The sequence below is a fragment of the Cryptotermes secundus genome, unplaced genomic scaffold (genome assembly GCF_002891405.2).
Source record: "Cryptotermes secundus unplaced genomic scaffold, Csec_1.0 scaffold928, whole genome shotgun sequence".
NCBI lineage: Eukaryota > Metazoa > Arthropoda > Insecta > Blattodea > Kalotermitidae > Cryptotermes > Cryptotermes secundus.
This window is the reverse complement of record NW_019738362.1, coordinates 915816-937818: the sequence shown is the minus strand read 5'-3', so window position 1 is coordinate 937818 and position 22003 is coordinate 915816. Positions and strand designations below refer to the sequence as shown.

General features: G+C 46.6%; 3 protein-coding genes across 6 annotated transcripts in view; 1 reads left to right on the top strand and 2 right to left on the bottom strand.

The window, feature by feature from the left end:
* Positions 1 to 22003, top strand: part of LOC111870919 — a 37384-nt gene that overhangs the window by 13352 nt on the left and 2029 nt on the right. For 2 of the 4 annotated variants that reach the window (XM_023863552.2, XM_033754047.1), the window contains exon 7: positions 142 to 961. In XM_023863552.2, the coding sequence (XP_023719320.1) occupies positions 142 to 405 (264 nt within the window). In that variant the 3' untranslated portion in view covers positions 406 to 961. Of the gene's footprint in view, positions 1 to 141; positions 962 to 22003 lie in introns of those variants that run through there. The other 2 variants (XR_002843953.2, XM_023863550.2) reach the window with 2 other exon arrangements.
* Positions 5621 to 14599, bottom strand: LOC111870917 (mucin-2; the record flags this gene model as incomplete). Its single annotated transcript, XM_023863549.2, has 2 exons — positions 5621 to 8696; positions 10561 to 14599. Coding segments are annotated over 2 exons (4494 nt in total), but the record flags the coding sequence as incomplete, so codon positions are not given.
* LOC111870911 (mucin-2-like) overlaps positions 14605 to 22003 on the bottom strand; it is a gene marked incomplete at its 3' end in the record, with an annotated part of 33382 nt that continues 25983 nt past the window's right edge. The window contains exons 8-9 of the mRNA XM_033754046.1: positions 20540 to 21694; positions 14605 to 20496 (exon numbers count right to left, since the gene is read on the bottom strand). Of these exons, the coding sequence (XP_033609937.1) occupies positions 14605 to 20496; positions 20540 to 21694 (7047 nt within the window). The remainder of the gene's footprint in view (positions 20497 to 20539; positions 21695 to 22003) is intronic.

The window sequence follows — 22003 nt, the reverse complement described above, 5'->3', positions numbered from 1 at the left end:
ATGGGGAAACCCACCCCCTCTAATAATAATAATAATAGTAATAATACCCACATAGGTCACATTGTATCATAACCAAGCAGAGTCTAAAGCTTCGCTGCCTCGGAAACTTCATAGCTCTTATGATGTGTGCGATACTTGCAGGTTTACTCAGCTGTACAAGAGGCCCTGAGAGAAGACTTGGGCAAATATGTAGAGTTTCCAGTTGCTTCAGAGAAGCATCATTGGGGTGTGAAAGTCAACATAGCGGATGGAAGTTGTCCGTGGTGTGCACTGCCCCTTGGCTCTGCAGTCCTCATGAAAGATGGAGGTGTGACGACATTTCGCTGTGGTCACTCGTATCATGAGGTGTGCCTCAGAAGACACACTCCGAGCCGCATCTGTCCAATCTGTACCAAGAACAGCTGATTAACTGAAAACGTGCCTTCAGCGCTCTCTCTCATTTGAGGCAAGAATTAAGAAGGTTTGTTATTTCTGAATGTTCAAGAGTTCAGCCACTTGCAAGACACAGCAAAACCATGGTGTTTCTGAGCATGCCTGTAATGATTGCTGAGATTAGCTCATGCCATTATCTATGTCTGTGCTCATACCTTGGCCAATCCCAGGGAGAGTTCAGATACAAAACGTCCATTTGAAGTACTGCACAGCTGCCCGATTCTGATTTCAAGTAGAAGTGTACTCTCATCAACAATTTAATTGCCATGGTGCCAGTGAAATTTCTCCTTCATTTCACCATTTCCTGCCCTCATGAGGAAGCCTCACATCATTAGCTTTTGTCCTTAGTTTTACAACACGGAGAAAAGTTTTACCTTGCTTCACGAAAACAATAGTTTCTGAAGTAAATGGCAAATTTTAATGAAAGTTTCAGCCCTTGTTTGCAGCATTTTAACACATGCGCAGATGTCTGGATCATAGAGGTTTTCTTTTTACCCCCCCCCCCCCCATATGACTGCCTCTGTGGTCTAGTGGTCAGAGTTCCTGGCTATAGATCCAGAGGTCCTGGGTTCCACTCAGCCTTGTGAGAATAACTGAGGAGCTATTTCAAAGGAATAGTGGCTCCAGTCTAGAAAACCAAGATTAATGGTCTTGGGGATCTGTTGCACTGACCACGTGACACCCTCTATCTGCTAAAGTTAGCACTAACTTTGCCGACAAGCAGCAGCCACTCAGTTGGTAGAGTTCGCCTGTTGACTGCAGGCCATGGAGTTTTGAGTTTTTTTTATATATATATATATATGTATATAACTTGCTGCTTCACTTATAACAAGAAATGTTGATAGTGTATTATCACAGAAAATCTAATCAGCCATTCAAGAGATGGTAAGAGGTGCTTGAAAACTTGACCCGTGCTTGTGAGCCCTAGAATGAGGTACTGTCAGACACTAATGCCAGGAAAGAGTAAATAATTACACTTTATCTAATTCTATTTCATTTTATTTGTTTTTATATTATAATGTATATTTTCTTGGACACGCTGTAGCATGGTTGGGGCACTATGCTGCAAGCAGGAAGGTCACAGGTTCATTTTCCAATGAGATCGTTGATTTTTTCAATTGACCTAATCCTTCCAGCCACACTGTGGCCCTGGGGTCAACTCAGCCTCTAACAGAAATGAGTACCAGGAATCTTCCTGAGGGTAAAGGGTGGCTGGTGCGTGAGGTTGACAGCTTCAACACCATCTATAAGTCAGTCATCTAGAAAATGTGGGAGCCTCACTTCTCACAACCCTATAGGCCTTCACAGCCTGTTACAGGGATAGCATTACCCTTTTTTATGTGTGTTTTGTGTAGATAATTAAATTTTCATATATAATAAATATTCTGAAATAGTGTATGTATTTTGTAATAGATTTGAAAGAATCACATGGCCAGTAGTTTGANCAAGATTAATGGTCTTGGGGATCTGTTGCACTGACCACGTGACACCCTCTATCTGCTAAAGTTAGCACTAACTTTGCCGACAAGCAGCAGCCACTCAGTTGGTAGAGTTCGCCTGTTGACTGCAGGCCATGGAGTTTTGAGTTTTTTTTATATATATATATATGTATATAACTTGCTGCTTCACTTATAACAAGAAATGTTGATAGTGTATTATCACAGAAAATCTAATCAGCCATTCAAGAGATGGTAAGAGGTGCTTGAAAACTTGACCCGTGCTTGTGAGCCCTAGAATGAGGTACTGTCAGACACTAATGCCAGGAAAGAGTAAATAATTACACTTTATCTAATTCTATTTCATTTTATTTGTTTTTATATTATAATGTATATTTTCTTGGACACGCTGTAGCATGGTTGGGGCACTATGCTGCAAGCAGGAAGGTCACAGGTTCATTTTCCAATGAGATCGTTGATTTTTTCAATTGACCTAATCCTTCCAGCCACACTGTGGCCCTGGGGTCAACTCAGCCTCTAACAGAAATGAGTACCAGGAATCTTCCTGAGGGTAAAGGGTGGCTGGTGCGTGAGGTTGACAGCTTCAACACCATCTATAAGTCAGTCATCTAGAAAATGTGGGAGCCTCACTTCTCACAACCCTATAGGCCTTCACAGCCTGTTACAGGGATAGCATTACCCTTTTTTATGTGTGTTTTGTGTAGATAATTAAATTTTCATATATAATAAATATTCTGAAATAGTGTATGTATTTTGTAATAGATTTGAAAGAATCACATGGCCAGTAGTTTGATAAATTGTCTTACATTTTGTTTTTAGTTTTTAATAACTGTTTTCTGTGGCTGAACTCTTGAATGTTTTATTTATAAAATCTGTAATGGCATAGCTCAAACTAATATAGTACTCCCAGATTATGCATTCTGGATTATGACCCCACGTCCTCCATCCCTGAGCTTATCCTGAAGATGGAAGTATGACACCGTACGGTATCAAAACCCAAAACACAGTAATCCAAATCTTCACTACTGTTAAGACCTCATGTCACAGTAAGTTAGTTCACTTCTGGAAGATGCACCGTAGACACATACGTACAGTGTCTGGGCTGATTCAGTGCTTGTACTGTTTTACATGGTCAGTATATGTGGCTGAAGGTTATTGTCTTTCTTATCTTACAAATGGAAGCTTCATTTATGTGATTTTGATTGTGATATTAGAAACAAAATATTGTTTCTGTTTTAAGACTCAAGATTTACTTAAAAAGACGACAAAAGGACCAAAGTCCCCCTGTTGGGAGAATTTATATATTATGTACTATGCCAAACACTCGGCAATATATATAATTCATTGTAAGCCTGAGCCTACTTCCAGACAATAGACTTAAGAATGATATTTTTTTATTGTAGTATTTACTATGTATGTCTTAGCTACATGTCTCTATATATGTCTCAGTAAATATATACTCAGTCACTGCACATGGATTAGGAGTCTTTTTGTGTAAGTGCCTTGGATATTTTAATTTATGAAGTTGTTTGATACTGTCAGGGTTTGGTCTGGGATGCTCTCAGATGCAGAGCAGTGGAACTGAGCCATGTGTTCCCAAAAGTGCTGTTTCATTACTCTTAGTGCTGTGTGAGCCCTGTCCTGACCTCTGACATGTTATGTTCCTCTTCTACCCCACTGCCAACTATGATTGTGTTCCTTAAGATCTCCTTTAGTAGTCTGCGTGTAGGGGAACAGATGGCAGGAGTCTTATATTATTGTTTTATACCAAAAGGTCTTTGTATAATTTTTGCACAAGTTAGTTTATGGCTGGTAGAAGTGATGTTGGGAGGGGATGGGAAATTGTAAGATCTGAGAGACAGCATTGATGATTTCTGTGTAGAAGTTCAGTGGCCTATCCAATCATATAACCCAAGGTATTCTGTGCATTGTTCTGTGGTTGTGAAAACCAAGTTTAGCTGTTTGGGGAAGTGACTTCTGAACATAATTCTTGGAACTACCTCTTTATTATATCCATCACAACACAACTAATATCAAGATCAGACCATTTTTGGCCCTTCTACATCTTTCGGCTATTGATAGCCATAATCAGGCAAACACATGATTTACACACATATACACACACCACTGAACCGCAGCACCAAAAAAATTGGATACATTATTATTAAAATATATAAATAAACTTGACGTAAAAAATACAATAAATCAAGTTATATGAAACAGAAATATGATATAAAATAAGAATAAAATTCTTTTGATGTTTTTACATCAACGTGTCAGTCGTTGGTTTGTGATTTGTTTTTTGTTTCGTTCACACGGACAAATTGGAATATTCATACTTATGCATATATAAAATTGTGTATGAGGCTCGTAATGTAGATGTAATAAAGTAAATTATAATATTAGTCAGTGCCTCATCTCACAAAGTATTGTCCATACTGTAGGGAATGTAAACAATGACTGATTTGGTGATGTAAGAATCTTATATTATATTGTCACGTATTGGGTATGTAATGCGACAAATAACTTCACACCGTATGGGGCATAGTGAATTTTATTTCACACTCGCTCTTATAATCACACCAATTTACAAGCTCAACATTACTGCCATTGGCAGTATCACAAATACTGGACTGCAATTAACTGGTGACTGACTCTCTGGCTAACTCGTAACTAACTTGAATAGTCTTCACTGCTCCTTATTTAGCCCCATTCCGGACAACACAGAAAACAGCCACGTAATAGGCACCACTGTTGTCTGGCACCGTGTTTGCCGATATGTAATGGGTACCGCTGTTATTACCGTCATCTCCCGCAACCACTGTTTACCCGCTTTGCCTAGCAACCAGCGTGCTGGGACTCGGCATGTCACGGCTGGCGGGGAGGGAGAGGCGTCATCCATAGTGCAACACGTCACAATATATATTATAATTTACTTTACTGCATCTACAGTACGAGCCTCATGCACAATTTTATATACGCATAAGTATGAAGTTGGTGTGGTGGTCTCCACCTTATCGTGGTGAGGAGGTTTGAGTATGCCAAGGACCCTGAGAGCTATACCAGCGGTAGCATGGCTACTGGCAGGGCCTCCCTTGCTGGACAGGTCAAAGGGTAGGCATCAGACGAAGAGAGACACCAAAAACCAAACACTGATGCCGGAAGCAGCATCATCAGCAGCGACTTGAAGCACAGAGCAAATGATGCTCGGGATGGTTCAAGTTCGTATAGCAACAGGCGTGACCAGAGTGGTTTGAACGGCTGTTGTACTGCGATGTGGAAAGCGAATGGAAAAACCACCACATTATCACTTCCTGGATAGTCTCTTTCCAAAAACAGAAGATCGCATTAAGTGGAGGAACTGTTTTGGAAGAGACTGCGGACCTGTCGTCTGACAGATTACTGATGATGATGATGATGAAGTATGAATGTTCCAACTTGTCCGTGGGGACGAAACAAAAACAAATCTCAAACCAATGACTGACACGTTCATGAAAAACACCAAAAGAATTTTATATCATACTTCTGTTTTATATAACTTGATTTATCGTATTTTTTATGTAAAGTTTTATATATTTTAATAATATTGTATCCAATTTTGTTGGTGCTGCGGTTCAGTGGTGTGTATATATGTATAAATCATGTGTTTGCCTGATGATGGCTATCAATAGCTGAAACATGTAGCAGGGCCGAAAATGGTCTGATCTTGATATTAGTTGTGTTGTGACGGATATAATAAAGGTTGTATATTGTAACACAACCGGATGCATGAAATGAAAATTATAATTCTTGGAGTGTATTCAGTGACTGGATCCCTGAATCTCCTTGGGAATGTTCATTTCTGATTGTTCTTGAAGCTTCTGAACAGCTGTTGTTATTAAGGAGCCAACATAGACATCAGCTTACAACAAAAGCTAAAGCTCAGTAGTCCATCTGTAGGATCTGAATGTTTGATGTTGCAGCTTGCACACAAACATATGTTTGATTCTGATGATGAGTACTGCAACAGTTGTTGTCAAGTTACGAAGTACGTTATTAAATTCGTACCAACATTTCAGAGGAACCTGCTGCCCCATCTTCTATCCTGACAACGGATACAGCAGGATTCCCTGAAATGTTGGTGCCTATCTGTCAAACTACACAGCACCGCATCCCAGAAGGCTACTCTGAATAATGACTGCCTTGGGAAATTTAAGTCCCATGATATCAGATATTGTTAGTGTGTGATACAAGGTATATAAATTGCATTCTATATGATTTATATGGTGCTTCATATTCGAGAGGTTCCAGGTTCGATTCTCAGTCCAGAGACTGTTCTGATTTTCATGGCGTTCCTCGTTCCATCCAACCAAATTGTTAGTACCTTCAGACAGATCAGATTTACTTTCTTCTAAAAATCCTTCCCAACTTCTCATTCGTAATCCCACCATTCAGCCCTACATAACCAGTACACCAACATTTTTCTTGCCTTATGAAGTACAGTGAATAGCAACAGTAGAACAATGTTATCGTATTTTATTTTATTTAGAAATATTTGTCATTTTCATGTTAAAGCATGTCTGTAGCTTACATCAATTCTGCTCATAACAGTACAAAACATCAGGTATGATATTTTACACAGACGGTTATGTAATGTGAAATATACTGTAATATGTACATGTTTTTTTAGAAATACATATTGTACAGTTAACATCACTAACCATCATTTCAGTCAGCATGGGCACAGAATACTGGATCATACCCTTGACACTTGGTATGAAATTGATCATGTGGTTGTTTTGGTGTCTGAAACTCTGATTCATAACAATTGAGACCTCATCTCATGCAGTGTTTCAGAGGCTGATCCTGACATGTTTTTATGATTTAAAATCCATGATAATTTTAGCAAAGCTAGATTAATGCTTTATTCTTCAGAATTTCTTTATGCACTGAACAAAGATAGTTGCAGAATAATTTTTATTTATAAATACAATCATATAATTTCAAGTTAGAGATTATTTTTAACTCCTCATGTTCAAGATATGGCCATCTGGTTAAGATGGCTACCATTGTTTTGGAGGAATGTGCAGCCTCAGAGTTCATCATTCATTATCCATGAGACCACATTATGAACCTCCACCGTAATGGAAGTCTGAAATCTTATATAAACATTTCTTTTCTCACGTATTCTAAATGTAAGGCATATTTGAAGCATTAAGCAAGGATTGTTGTTAGGTTTGTAAAAGTGAGGTTATATTTCTGTAAATCATTGTTTCTTCATTAGAATGATTCAGTCCTATGCCCATGACCCTTGAATATTCTCGTAAGTTTAGAGTCTGGTACGGAGTGCTACCAAATCCTCTTATGGCAATATATACTATTTTATATACACAAATGTGTGGGCAATGTGTGGAGTTTCATCAATGGTATTGGCAGTTTACATTCATGTACCCTGCTTAGGGTCCTTCTGCCAACCTCTCCTCCCCTGTTCCTATCATCAGAGTTATTCCTAGCGCAGAATTTCTCAAGTGTGGGCAACCACAAATACATCTCTGGTCTGTGTTAAATTATGTTCACCAGTAGAGCAAAACAAAATGAAAGTAAAGTATTACAAATTGTGCCATTTTAAGAAGTTTAGAAGTATAAACCAGAAGAGAGAGAATAAGAGATGAAAAATTTAAGAGTTGATATCAGGTAAATAATTCTGAAGATAAATTAATAAATACAGGAATAAACTGGTGTTGACACTTCGTAAGAACGACTGTTAAGATGCAATCCCATGGAAGGTTTTTAACTTGAGATTAAATGGAAAGTTTTCAGGAAGAAAACAGCACGTTAGGGAAGGTGTCACACAGAGAAGGAAGAACACAGGAACAAAATGAAGGACAAGAGCTTTGCAACCACAGAGATAGATGGCGAGGTCTGCGGCCCCCGGTCTGAGAAAGTTTTGGTGTTCTACTGTATCTTGTAGATAGGCGTCTTATTTTATGTGACTAATATCAAGTCAAAGACCAGACCTTAGCGATTTGTGCATGATGTGTTATACACTTGTGTGCAACAATGGCCTCTGTTATCTGGGGAGGAGAGGCTTGAAAGAAGTCTGCATTTTTATTAAATACAGAAAGTATTTCATAATATGAAAGACAGTAAAACCATCAACATCTGTCCTGTAATTTTCTTTTAGAAATTGTATGAACATGGATAGAATCATATTACATAAAATACATTATTCCCCCCCCCATATTTCAATTTTCTTAAATGAACTTCCCATATTTATCTTTCGAAACTTCGCGTAAGCCTGTTTGGGTATTCTACAGTTCGGCATATCTCCATGCATTTTCTTGAAACACACTGTCAACGATTCTTGTCATTTTCAATTCCATCCACTTCTTTTCATTTTCTCTTGCAGTTTATTTAATAGTTCAGGGGCAACAGTAATTACCTGCCTTGTTTTTGTACGTCTTTGAGCAAGAAAGTACACTATAGTGGCTACAAGTGACATAGCGATGGCTGAGCCGATTATTGCACTTAGAATTGTGAAGGAATATACAGGAGAAAGAGGTAATTCACTAGATCTGATTTCAGACTTCCTCATAGTTGATGTAGCAGTATCTCTTTTTGTCAGTCCATGTGATTTGAGATCTGCTTCCGATCCCACCATCAGTCCGCGAACACCCAGGGTTATGGAAACAATCTGTTTCTCTTGAACTTCACGTTTATCAATTCTCTTGTGGTCACTGATATCTTCTGTCAGTTGCACATCTGCTTGTTCAATGTCTCGTTTACCGAAGTGACGCCTATGGGATGGTTTCCTTGGCTCGTATAACCCTAGAAATAAAACAAACAGTTGTGACTTTTTAATTTGATTTAGGTGAATATAAAATTGACCCTATGCTGAATTAAACAACATGCCAAGAACATATATGAGACAGTGGATCTACAGCTCCATGCATTCTTAACCTCTGCATTGCATGACGGTGACTAGTCTTCTCCACTCCCTGGCTGCCTTATATCCGAGAAAGCCCCCGATACGCTTCTGATATGAGACTGAATAGGCCACATGTTAAGTACGGTCTTGGCTCCTGATTGTCTACCCCTTAGCTTAATTATTGAATTGCTGACTCACAGTGTGTCACTTTTTCTAAGTGACGTATTTTTGTGCATATTTGACTTCGTGTCTTCCATGTGGCCATATCTTTTGACTGGTGTTTCCTGCATGATGATATGTCTTTTAGAATGTATTAAAGGTGGAAAATTTTCCATGTCTAAGCCTGACAACAACAAAAATGTATGAAGATTTGTGGTAAACTACATTCATTCTTCAAGGTTACAATCTTCTGGGATGTAATACTGTGTAGTTGGTGGGTATGTAGCTGCTAGTGTTTTGGAAGAAAGTGCTACCACCTCAGTCTTTAAGGATTCGCTAGTAAGCTGCGAGAGGGGGGGGTGTTCTGTATATAGGGACGAAGGAAAGATGGGCAAAGAGTAGACTGAAAGGAACAGTGTAAGTGAATTGGGCCCTTGATTAATTGAGCTTGTAGCAAGTTACTTTACTCACTGAGCCATCTCCTTAATTTTTAATATGTTATTAATGTTATCTCTGCTTATATCATTAATGATGATATTCTTGTTACCAGAACATCCATATAATGTGCAAAATTTACAAAATTAGTTTCTAGAGAATTATGACACATCAAGACTTCTCGAATCCATGAACAGTTTTTGTGGTATCATTAGCAGAGATTAGAAATACTGGTCACATTTCACAGTAGCCTAATACAGCGTGATTCAGAAAGATGGACACAATTTCAATTGGCTATATTTCCTGAACTGTATGTTGCATTTGAATTCTGTAAAGTACATATGAAAGAGGATGTTGTAAAGTTTCTAATATTACCGCTAGAGCACTCCAGCACCCCGTCAGTTGTAAGTGAGATGCCTACTATGCAACAGAAGACTTTTTGCATTCGTGAGTTCAGTAAAAGTGAGTCTGTGACAGCGGTGGAGCGTGCATTTCGTCGTAAGTTTAACATGCAACCTCCAACGAGGAAGAGCATTTATCGTTGGAATAAACAATTTGATTAAACTGGCTCTCTGTGTAAGGGTAAAAGCCCAGGCCGATCGCGTGTATCGGAGGAGAACGTGGAGCGCATTCGAGTGAACTTTGAGCGCAGCCCAATGAAGTCAACCCGTAGTGCTAGTAGAGAACTTGGACTATCACAAACAACTGTGTGGCGTGTACCACGTCTTCCCACAAATTTGAATGACCTAAGAAACTGTATCACAGCTGCGGTGAACTCAGTGACGCAAGATATTTGTCATCGAGTGTAGGATGAATTCAGCTACCGTCTAGATGTTATCCTTGCAGCCGGAGGCGAGGCACATTGAACATTTATAAATTTCCATATATGTATAATCAACTGTAATTTACAGAATTCAAATGCAACATATAATTCAGGAAATATAGCCAATTGAAATTGTGTCCATCTTTCTGAATCACCCTGTACAAGACGCATGAAATTTCAGGATCTTATTGTGGTGACTATGAAAAGTGCCATCTTCACGGATGTGCTGCTTATGTGTTCACTTGATCCTGAAGACAGGTGTGGTACATTCCTCTGAAAATTCAGGAAACTACTACCGGAAGATATTGTTCTTAATACAAGATACTGCCTTACAACATAGTACTTACATGAATGAAATGCATGGTAACGTGGATCTTGATCTTTCCCATGGTAATCCCCGACTTCATTTTGAGTTGTCCTGATGGGCTCAGCTGTGGATGGCTGTATGGGTACTGGAAATAATTCACTACCATCACTAGGTATTTGTTGAGTAGGTACGCACTTTGGATCGCTAGAGCCAGGGAGACACTGTGGTGCTTTCAGTTCTGTCTCATAATAAGCTGACCCATCACTAGTGCAGTTTCTGTCAGAGGATCCAGGGTAACAGCCACGAGGTTTCACTGTAGTTGAAGGCAGAGGAGTTACAATTTCATTGCACCTAGGATCTGGGGATCCTGGATGACATTGATACTGAGGTGTAGGAACGGGTTGACATGTTGGGTCTTTGGAACCAGCAGGACACTGTGATTTCGAAGTTCCTGGTGGTAAATATGTTGAACGTTGCTGTGATGGACTGCCACATCTTGGATCAGGTGAACCTGGGTAACAGCCTGGAGGAGGAACTTCTTGGGGACAGCGAGGGTCGGTAGAACCAGGGAAACATGATGGTTCACATCTAGGATCTGTAGAACCAGGATAGCAGATAGGAGGTGCTACAGGATTCGGGGTTGTTGTTTGAGGACATCGGGGATCTTGACTACCAAGAAAACATTCGGGCGGTTTTGTTAGGCATTCACATGTCGGAGGATGTGTTGTAGAATGTGGTGGGAAGTAGGTAGTTGGCTGACTGGATGTAGGACATCTGGGATCAGTTGATCCAGGGTAGCAACTTGGGCGTGGAGTGGTTGGTGGAGGAGTGGGCCTAGGGCACCTAGGATCTGTGGATCCCGGATAACAAACAGAAGATGTAGTGGTACTAGGAGGGGTGTAAGTAGTTTGGGGCCTTGGAGGTGGACACCTTGGATCCTTTGAACCGGGAAAACATTGAGGAGGTGGGGGTTTCGTTGCTGGTGGATAAGGAGTGGGACAGTCAGGATCAGTGGATCCAGGGTAGCAACTTGGACGTGGAGGAGTGGGCCTAGGGCATCTAGGATCTGTGGATCCAGGGTAGCAACTTGGACCTGGAGTGGTTGGTGGAATAGTGGGCCTGGGGCATCTAGGATCTGTGGATCCCGGATAACAAACAGGAGATGTAGTGGTACTAGGAGGGGTGTAAGTAGTTTGGGGCCTTGGAGGTGGACACCTGGGATCCCTTGAACCGGGAAAACATTGAGGAGGTGGGGGTTTCGTTGCTGGTGGATAAGGAGTGGGACAGTCAGGATCAGAGGATCCAGGGTAGCAACTTGGGCGTGGAGTGGCTGGTGGAGGAGTGGGACTGGGGCATCTAGGATCTGTGGATCCAGGGTAGCAACTTGGGCGTGGAGTGGTTGCTGGAGGAGTGGGACTGGGGCATCTAGGATCTGTGGATCCAGGGTAGCAACTTGGACGCGGAGTGGTTGCTGGAGGAGTGGGCCTTGGGCATCTAGGATCTGTGGAGCCAGGGTAGCAACTTGGACCTTGAGTGGTTGGTGGAGGAGTGGGCCTAGGGCATCCAGGGTCTGTGGATCCAGGATAACAAACAGGAGATGTAGTGGTACTAGGAGGGGTGTAAGTAGTTTGGGGCCTTGGAGGTGGGCACCTGGTATCCTTTGAACCGGGAAAACATTGAGGAGGTGGGGGTTTCGTTGCTGGTGGATAAGGAGTGGGGCAATCAGGATCAGTGGATCCAGGGTAGCAAGTTGGACGTGGAGTGGTTGATGGAGGCGTGGGTCTGGGGCATCTAGGATCAGTGGATCCAGGGTAGCAACTTGGACGCGGAGTGGTTGCTGGAGGAGTGGGCCTGGGGCATCTAGGATCTGTGGATCCAGGGTAGCAACTTGGACCTTGAGTGGTTGGTGGAGGAGTGGGCCTAGGGCATCTAGGGTCTGTGGATCCCGGATAACAAACAGGAGATGTAGTGGTACTAGAAGGGGTGTAAGTAGTTTGGGGCCTTGGAGGTGGACACCTGGGATCCTTTGAACCGGGAAAACATTGAGGAGGTGGGGGTTTCGTTGCTGGTGGATAAGGAGTGGGGCAATCAGGATCAGTGGATCCAGGGTAGCAAGTTGGACGTGGAGTGGTTGATGGAGGAGTGGGTCTGGGGCATCTAGGATCAGTGGATCCAGGGTAGCAACTTGGACGTGGAGTAGTTGGTGGAGGAGTGGGTCTGGGGCATCTAGGATCTATGGATCCAGGGTAGCAACTTGGACGCGGAGTGGTTGCTGGAGGAGTGGGCCTTGGGCATCTAGGATCTGTGGAGCCAGGGTAGCACCTTGGACCTTGAGTGGTTGGTGGAGGAGTGGGCCTAGGGCATCTAGGGTCTGTGGATCCCGGATAACAAACAGGAGATGTAGTGGTACTAGAAGGGGTGTAAGTAGTTTGGGGCCTTGGAGGTGGACACCTGGGATCCTTTGAACCGGGAAAACATTGAGGAGGTGGGGGTTTCGTTGCTGGTGGATAAGGAGTGGGGCAATCAGGATCAGTGGATCCAGGGTAGCAAGTTGGACGTGGAGTGGTTGATGGAGGCGTGGGTCTGGGGCATCTAGGATCAGTGGATCCAGGGTAGCAACTTGGACGTGGAGTGGTTGGTGGAGTAGTGGGCCTAGGGCATCTAGGATCAGTGGATCCAGGGTAGCAACTTGGACGTGGAGTGGTTGATGGAGGCGTAGGCCTGGGGCATCTAGGATCAGTGGATCCAGGGTAGCAACTTGGACGTGGAGTAGTTGGTGGAGGAGTGGGCCTAGGGCATCTGGGATCTGTGGAATCTGCAAAGCAGATTGGAGGGGTAAGAGGTTTTGGTGTTGTCGAGGAAGTTTCTGTTAGGCAAGGACAGAAAAATGGAGTTGTATGTGGTGAATATGTAGGGCGTTGTGTTGTTGGCGGTTGTTTAGGACATCTAGGATCTGTAGAACCAGGATAACATCTGGGCGGTTGTGTACTAGGCGGAGGCGTTGGCTTAGGACATCTAGGGTCTGTCGACCCTGGGTAACAACTGGGCGGTTGTGTAGTTGGAGGCAGGTATGTTGGGGGCGGCTTGGTAGTTGTAGGCGGCGTTAGTTTCGGACATCTTGGGTCTGTTGAACCGGGATAACATAGCGGAGGTGTGGGTGGTTTAGGCGTGGTTTGTGGACATCTAGGATCTGTAGACCCTGGGTAACACCGGGGAGGTTGTGTAGTTGGAGGCGGCGTTGGCCTAGGACATCTAGTGTCTGTAGATCCTGGGTAACATCTGGGAGGTTCTGTAGGTGGAGGCGGCGTTGGCCTGGGACATCTAGGATCTGTAGATCCTGGGTAACATCTGGGCGGTTGTGTAGTCGGAGGCGGCGTTGGCCTAGGACATCTAGGATCTGTAGATCCTGGGTAACACCTGGGAGGTATTATAGTGGGTGGAGGTGTTGGCCTAGGACATCTAGGATCTGTAGTTCCTGGGTAACATCTAGGCGGTTGTGTAGTTGGGGGCGGCGTTGGTCTAGGACATCTAGGATCTGTAGATCCTGGATAACACCTGGGAGGTTCTGTAGTTGAAGGCGGCGTTGGCCTAGGACATCTGGGATCTGTAGACCCTGGGTAACACCTGGGAGCTTCTGTAGTGGGTGGAGGTGTTGGCCTAGGACATCGGGGATCTGTAGATCCTGGGTAACATCTTGGAGGTTGTGTAGTTGGTGGCGGCGTTGGTCTAGGACATCTAGGATCTGTAGACCCTGGGTAACATCTTGGAGGTTGTGTAGTAGGTGGCTGCGTTGGCCTAGGACATCTAGGATCTGTAGATCCTGGGTAACACTTTGGCGGTGCTTTAGTGGGTGGAGGTGTTGGCCTAGGACATCTAGGATCTGTAGATCCTGGGTAACATCTGGGTGGTTGTGTACTTGGAGGCAAGTATGTTGGAGGCGGCTTTGTTGTTGTAGGCTGCGTTGGTTTCGGACATCTTGGATCTGTTGCACCGGGATAACATAGCGGGGGTGTGGGGGGTTTAGGCGTGGTTTGCGGACATCTGGGATCTGTAGACCCTGGGTAACATCTGGGTGGTTGTGTAGTGGGTAACATCTGGGAGGTTGTGTAGTAGGTGGCGACGTTGGCCTAGGACATCGAGGATCTGGAGATCCTGGGTAACATCTGGGAGGTTGTGTAGTAGGTGGCGACGTTGGCCTAGGACATCGAGGATCTGGAGATCCTGGGTAACATCTGGGAGGTTGTGTAGTAGGTGGCGACGTTGGCCTAGGACATCGAGGATCTGGAGATCCTGGGTAACATCTGGGAGGTTGTGTAGTAGGTGGCGACGTTGGCCTAGGACATCGAGGATCTGGAGATCCTGGGTAACATCTGGGAGGTTGTGTAGTAGGTGGCGACGTTGGCCTAGGACATCGAGGATCTGGAGATCCTGGGTAACATCTGGGAGGTTGTGTAGTAGGTGGCGACGTTGGCCTAGGACATCGAGGATCTGGAGATCCTGGGTAACATCTGGGAGGTTGTGTAGTAGGTGGCGACGTTGGCCTAGGACATCGAGGATCTGGAGATCCTGGGTAACATCTGGGAGGTTGTGTAGTAGGTGGCGACGTTGGCCTAGGACATCGAGGATCTGGAGATCCTGGGTAACATCTGGGAGGTTGTGTAGTAGGTGGCGACGTTGGCCTAGGACATCGAGGATCTGGAGATCCTGGGTAACATCTGGGAGGTTGTGTAGTAGGTGGCGACGTTGGCCTAGGACATCGAGGATCTGGAGATCCTGGGTAACATCTGGGAGGTTGTGTAGTAGGTGGCGACGTTGGCCTAGGACATCGAGGATCTGGAGATCCTGGGTAACATCTGGGAGGTTGTGTAGTAGGTGGCGACGTTGGCCTAGGACATCGAGGATCTGGAGATCCTGGGTAACATCTGGGAGGTTGTGTAGTAGGTGGCGACGTTGGCCTAGGACATCGAGGATCTGGAGATCCTGGGTAACATCTGGGAGGTTGTGTAGTAGGTGGCGACGTTGGCCTAGGACATCGAGGATCTGGAGATCCTGGGTAACATCTGGGAGGTTGTGTAGTAGGTGGCGACGTTGGCCTAGGACATCGAGGATCTGGAGATCCTGGGTAACATCTGGGAGGTTGTGTAGTAGGTGGCGACGTTGGCCTAGGACATCGAGGATCTGGAGATCCTGGGTAACATCTGGGAGGTTGTGTAGTAGGTGGCGACGTTGGCCTAGGACATCGAGGATCTGGAGATCCTGGGTAACATCTGGGAGGTTGTGTAGTAGGTGGCGACGTTGGCCTAGGACATCGAGGATCTGGAGATCCTGGGTAACATCTGGGAGGTTGTGTAGTAGGTGGCGACGTTGGCCTAGGACATCGAGGATCTGGAGATCCTGGGTAACATCTGGGAGGTTGTGTAGTAGGTGGCGACGTTGGCCTAGGACATCGAGGATCTGGAGATCCTGGGTAACATCTGGGAGGTTGTGTAGTAGGTGGCGACGTTGGCCTAGGACATCGAGGATCTGGAGATCCTGGGTAACATCTGGGAGGTTGTGTAGTAGGTGGCGACGTTGGCCTAGGACATCGAGGATCTGGAGATCCTGGGTAACATCTGGGAGGTTGTGTAGTAGGTGGCGACGTTGGCCTAGGACATCGAGGATCTGGAGATCCTGGGTAACATCTGGGAGGTTGTGTAGTAGGTGGCGACGTTGGCCTAGGACATCGAGGATCTGTAGTTCCTGGGTAACACCTGGGAGGTTCTGTAGTGGGTGGAGGTGTTGGCCTAGGACATCGAGGATCTGGAGATCCTGGGTAACATCTGGGAGGTTGTGTAGTTGGTGGCGACGATGGTCTAGGACATCCTGGATCTGTTGATCCTGGGTAACACCTGGGCGGTTGTGTAGTTGGAGGCAAGTATGTTGGGGGCGGTTTGGTAGTTGAAGGCGCCGTTGGTTTCAGACATCTTGGATCTGTTGAACCGGGATAACATAGCGGGGGTGTGGGTGGTTTAGGCGTGGTTTGCGGACATCTGGGATCCGTAGATCCTGGGTAACATCTGGGCGGTAGTGTAGTGGGTGTAGGTGTTGGCCTTGGACATCTAGGATCTGTAGACCCTGGGTAACATCTGGGCGGTTGTGTAGTTGGTGGCGATGTTGGTCTAGGACATCTGGGATCTGTAGACTCTGGGTAACATTTGAGCGGTTGTGAAGTCGGTGGCGGCGTTGGTCTAGGACACCTAGGATCCGTGCTTCCTGGAAAACAACCCGGTGGTTTCGTGAGTACGGGAGGCAGGTATGTTGCTGGTGGCAGAGACGAGCATCGGGGATCAGTAGAACCAGGAAGGCACGACGGCTGTTCTGGGTATGCTGGTGGTGTTGCCTCAGGACATCTAGGATCTGTAGACCCTGGGTAACACCTGGGCGGTTGTGTTGTGGGTGGAGGTGTTGGCCTAGGACATCTAGGATCTGTAGATCCTGGGTAACATCTTGGAGGTTCTGTAGATGTTGGCGGCGTTGGCCTAGGACATCTGGCATCTGCAGATCCAGGGTAACATCTGGGAGGTTGTGTAGTTGATGGCGGCTTTGGCCTAGGACATCTGGGATCTGTAGATCCTGGGTAACACCTGGGCGGTTGTGTAGTGGGTGGAGGTGTTGGCCTAGGACATCTGGGATCTGTAGATCCTGGGTAACATCTGGGCGGTTGTGTAGTGGGTGGAGGTGTAGGCCTAGGACATCTGGGATCTGTAGATCCTGGGTAACATCTGGGCGGTTGTGTAGTGGGTGGAGGTGTTGGCCTAGGACATCTGGGATCTGTAGATCCTGGGTAACACCTGGGCGGTTGTGTAGTGGGTGGAGGTGTTGGCCTAGGACATCTGGGATCTGTAGATCCTGGGTAACATCTGGGCGGTTGTGTAGTGGGTGGAGGTGTAGGCCTAGGACATCTGGGATCTGTAGATCCTGGGTAACATCTGGGCGGTTGTGTAGTGGGTGGAGGTGTTGGCCTAGGACATCTGGGATCTGTAGATCCTGGGTAACATCTGGGCGGTTGTGTAGTGGGTGGAAGTGTAGGCCTAGGACATCTGGGATCTGTAGATCCTGGGTAACATCTGGGCGGTTGTGTAGTGGGTGGAGGTGTTGGCCTAGGACATCTGGGATCTGTAGATCCTGGGTAACATCTGGGCGGTTGTGTAGTGGGTGGAGGTGTTGGCCTAGGACATCTGGGATCTGTAGATCCTGGGTAACATCTGGGCGGTTGTGTAGTGGGTGGAGGTGTTGGCCTAGGACATCTGGGATCTGTAGATCCTGGGTAACATCTGGGCGGTTGTGTAGTGGGTGGAGGTGTTGGCCTAGGACATCTGGGATCTGTAGATCCTGGGTAACATCTGGGCGGTTGTGTAGTGGGTGGAGGTGTTGGCCTAGGACATCTGGGATCTGTAGATCCTGGGTAACATCTGGGCGGTTGTGTAGTGGGTGGAGGTGTTGGCCTAGGACATCTGGGATCTGTAGATCCTGGGTAACATCTGGGCGGTTGTGTAGTGGGTGGAGGTGTTGGCCTAGGACATCTGGGATCTGTAGATCCTGGGTAACATCTGGGCGGTTGTGTAGTGGGTGGAGGTGTTGGCCTAGGACATCTGGGATCTGTAGATCCTGGGTAACACCTGGGCGGTTGTGTAGTGGGTGGAGTTGTTGGCCTAGGACATCTGGGATCTGTGGACCCTGGGTAACATCTGGGTGGTTGTGTAGTGGGTGGAGGTGTTGGCCTAGGACATCGAGGATCTGTAGATCCTGGGTAACATCTTGGAGGTTGTGTAGTTGGTGGCGTCGTTGGTCTAGGACATCTTAGATCTGTAGATCCTGGGTAACACCTGGGCGGTTGTGTAGTTGGAGGCAAGTATGTTGGGGGCGGTTTGGTAGTTGAAGGCGCCGTTGGTTTCAGACATCTTGGGTCTGTTGAACCGGGATAACATAGCGGTGGTGTGGGGGGTTTAGGCGTGGTTTGCGGACATCTTGGATCTGTAGACCCTGGGTAACATCTGGGTGGTTGTGTAGTGGGTGGAGGTGTTGGCCTAGGACATCTAGGATCTAGAGATCCTGGGTAACACCTGGGAGGTTCTGTAGTGGATGGTGGTGTTGGCCTAGGACATCTAGGATCTGTAGATCCTGGGTAACATGTGGGCGGTTGTGTAGTTGGAGGCGGCGTTGGTCTAGGACATCTAGGATCTGTAGATCCTGGGTAACACCTGGGTGGTTGTGATGTTGGGGGCGGCTTGGTAGTTTTAGGCGGCGTTGGTTTCGGACATCTTGGGTCTGTTGAACCTGGATAACATAGCGGTGGTGTGGGGGGTTTAGGCGTGCTTTGCGGACATCTGGGATCTGTAGATCCTGGGTAACACCTAGGAGGTTCTGTAGTGGGTGGTGGTGTTGGCCTAGGGCATCTAGGATCTGTAGATCCTGGGTAACATCTGGGCGGTTGTGTAGTTGGAGGCGGCGTTGGCCTAGGACATCTAGGATCTGTAGATCCTGGGTAACATATGGGCGGTTGTGTAGTTGGCGGCGTTGGTCTAGGACATCTAGGATCTGTAGATCCTGGGTAACACCTGGGTGGTTGTGATGTTGGGGGCGGCTTGGTAGTTTTAGGCGGCGTTGGTTTCGGACATCTTGGGTCTGTTGAACCTGGATAACATAGCGGTGGTGTGGGGGGTTTAGGCGTGCTTTGCGGACATCTGGGATCTGTTGACCCTGGGTAACATCTGGGTGGTTGTGTAGTTGGAGGCGGCGTTGGCCTAGGACATCTAGTGTCTGTAGAACCTGGGTAACACCTGGGAGGTTCTGTAGTGGGTGGAGGTGTTGGCCTAGGGCACCTGGGATCTGTAGATCCTGGGTAACATCTTGGAGGTTGTGTAGTTGGAGGTGTTGGTCTAGGACATCTGGGATCTGTGGACCCTGGGTAACATCTGGGTGGTTGTGTAGTTGGAGGCGGCGTTGGCCTAGGACATCTAGGATCTGTAGATCCTGGGTAACACCTTTGCGGTGGTGTAGTGGGTGGAGGTGTTGGCCTAGGACATCTAGGATCTGTAGATCCTGGGTAACATCTGGGTGGTTGTGTAGTTGGAGGCGGCGTTGGCCTAGGACATCTAGGATCTGTAGATCCTGGGTAACACCTTTGCGGTGGTGTAGTGGGTGGAGGTGTTGGCCTAGGACATCTAGGATCTGTAGATCCTGGGTAACATCTGGGTGGTTGTGTAGTTGGAGGCGGCGTTGGCCTAGGACATCTAGGATCTGTAGATCCTGGGTAACACCTTTGCGGTGGTGTAGTGGGTGGAGGTGTTGGCCTAGGACATCTAGGATCTGTAGATCCTGGGTAACATCTGGGTGGTTGTGTAGTTGGAGGCGGCGTTGGCCTAGGACATCTAGGATCTGTAGATCCTGGGTAACACCTTTGCGGTGGTGTAGTGGGTGGAGGTGTTGGCCTAGGACATCTAGGATCTGTAGATCCTGGGTAACATCTGGGTGGTTGTGTAGTTGGAGGCGGCGTTGGCCTAGGACATCTAGGATCTGTAGATCCTGGGTAACACCTTTGCGGTGGTGTAGTGGGTGGAGGTGTTGGCCTAGGACATCTAGGATCTGTAGATCCTGGGTAACATCTGGGTGGTTGTGTAGTTGGAGGCGGCGTTGGCCTAGGACATCTAGGATCTGTAGATCCTGGGTAACACCTTTGCGGTGGTGTAGTGGGTGGAGGTGTTGGCCTAGGACATCTAGGATCTGTAGATCCTGGGTAACATCTGGGTGGTTGTGTAGTTGGAGGCGGCGTTGGCCTAGGACATCTAGGATCTGTAGATCCTGGGTAACACCTTTGCGGTGGTGTAGTGGGTGGAGGTGTTGGCCTAGGACATCTAGGATCTGTAGATCCTGGGTAACATCTGGGTGGTTGTGTAGTTGGAGGCAAGTATGTTGGAGGCGGCTTTGTAGTTGTAGGCTNGACACCTAGGATCTGTAGATCCGGGGTAGCATCTGGGAGGTTGTGTAGTCGGTGGAGGTGTTGGTGTTTGTGTAGGACATCTAGGATCTCTAGATCCTGGGTAACACCTGGGAGGTTTTGTAGTGGGTGGAGATGTTGGTCTAGGACATCTAGGGTCTGTAGATCCTGGGTAACATCTGGGCGGTTCTGTAGTCGGTGGCGGTGTTGGCCTAGGACATCTAGGATCTGTAGATCCTGGGTAACACCTGGGCGGTTGTGTTGTTGGAGGCAGAGTTGGCCTAGGACATCTTGAATCTGTAGATCCTGGGTAACACCTGGGAGGTTCTGTAGTCGGTGGAGGTGTTGGCCTAGGACATCGAGGATCTGTAGATCCTTGGTAACATCTTGGAGATTCTGTAGTTGGTGGCGTCGTTGGTCTAGGACATCCTGGATCTGTAGATCCTGGGTAACACCTGGGCGGTTGTGTAGTTGGAGGCAAGTATGTTGGGGGCGGCTTGGTAGTTGTAGGCGGCGTTGGTTTCGGACATCTTGGGTCTGTTGAACCGGGATAACATAGCGGTGGTGTGGGTGGTTTAGGCGTGGTTTGCGGACATCTTGGATCCGTAGATCCTGGGTAACATCTGGGCGGTTGTGTAGTGGGTGGAGGTGTTGGCCTAGGACATTTAGGATCTGTAGATCCTGGATAACATCTGGGCGGTTGTGTAGTGGGTTGTGGTGTTGGCCTAGGACACCTAGGATCTGTAGATCCGGGGTAGCATCTGGGAGGTTGTGTAGTCGGTGGAGGTGTTGGTGTTTGTGTAGGACATCTAGGATCTCTAGATCCTGGGTAACACCTGGGAGGTTTTGTAGTGGGTGGAGATGTTGGTCTAGGACATCTAGGGTCTGTAGATCCTGGGTAACATCTGGGCGGTTCTGTAGTCGGTGGCGGTGTTGGCCTAGGACATCTAGGATCTGTAGAGCCAGGGTAACATCTTGGCGGTTGTGTAATAGGAGTTTCTGTTTGCGGGGGTTGTGTCTGAGGGCCGCATGCAGGATTCCTGCTGCCTGGGTAACAGACGGTGGTTGTTACACATTTTGGGTCTCTGCTACCCGGGTAGCAGACCGGGGTTGGTGATGTTGCTGGTGGTGTCGTGGAGGACGTTATCGCTGCTCCAGGCCCCCCCTCACATCTGCCCTCGCATTCGCCGTAGCATATCTGTTGACACGAAACACAGTTGGGTTACCTGCAGCCTGCTCTCTCACATGGTGACAGTTCTCTGAAACAGATGTTGCCTGCTCTTATCAGGAAGTGGTAGCTGATTGTCACCGCCGCGAGCAGACTGAGCTACAAATGTTTACCAATATCCGCGTTACGTTGCAGGTTCTGGTAGATGTTTTTAGACGTGCTCGTTGCCAACTGACTGCTCTGTATTTGAATGAGTACAATGAGATAAGGTTTGTGGCGTGTGTGTGTGTGTGTTGTTACATTGCCTTAATTATAGTGCTGTCTCAACCACTGCTGCAC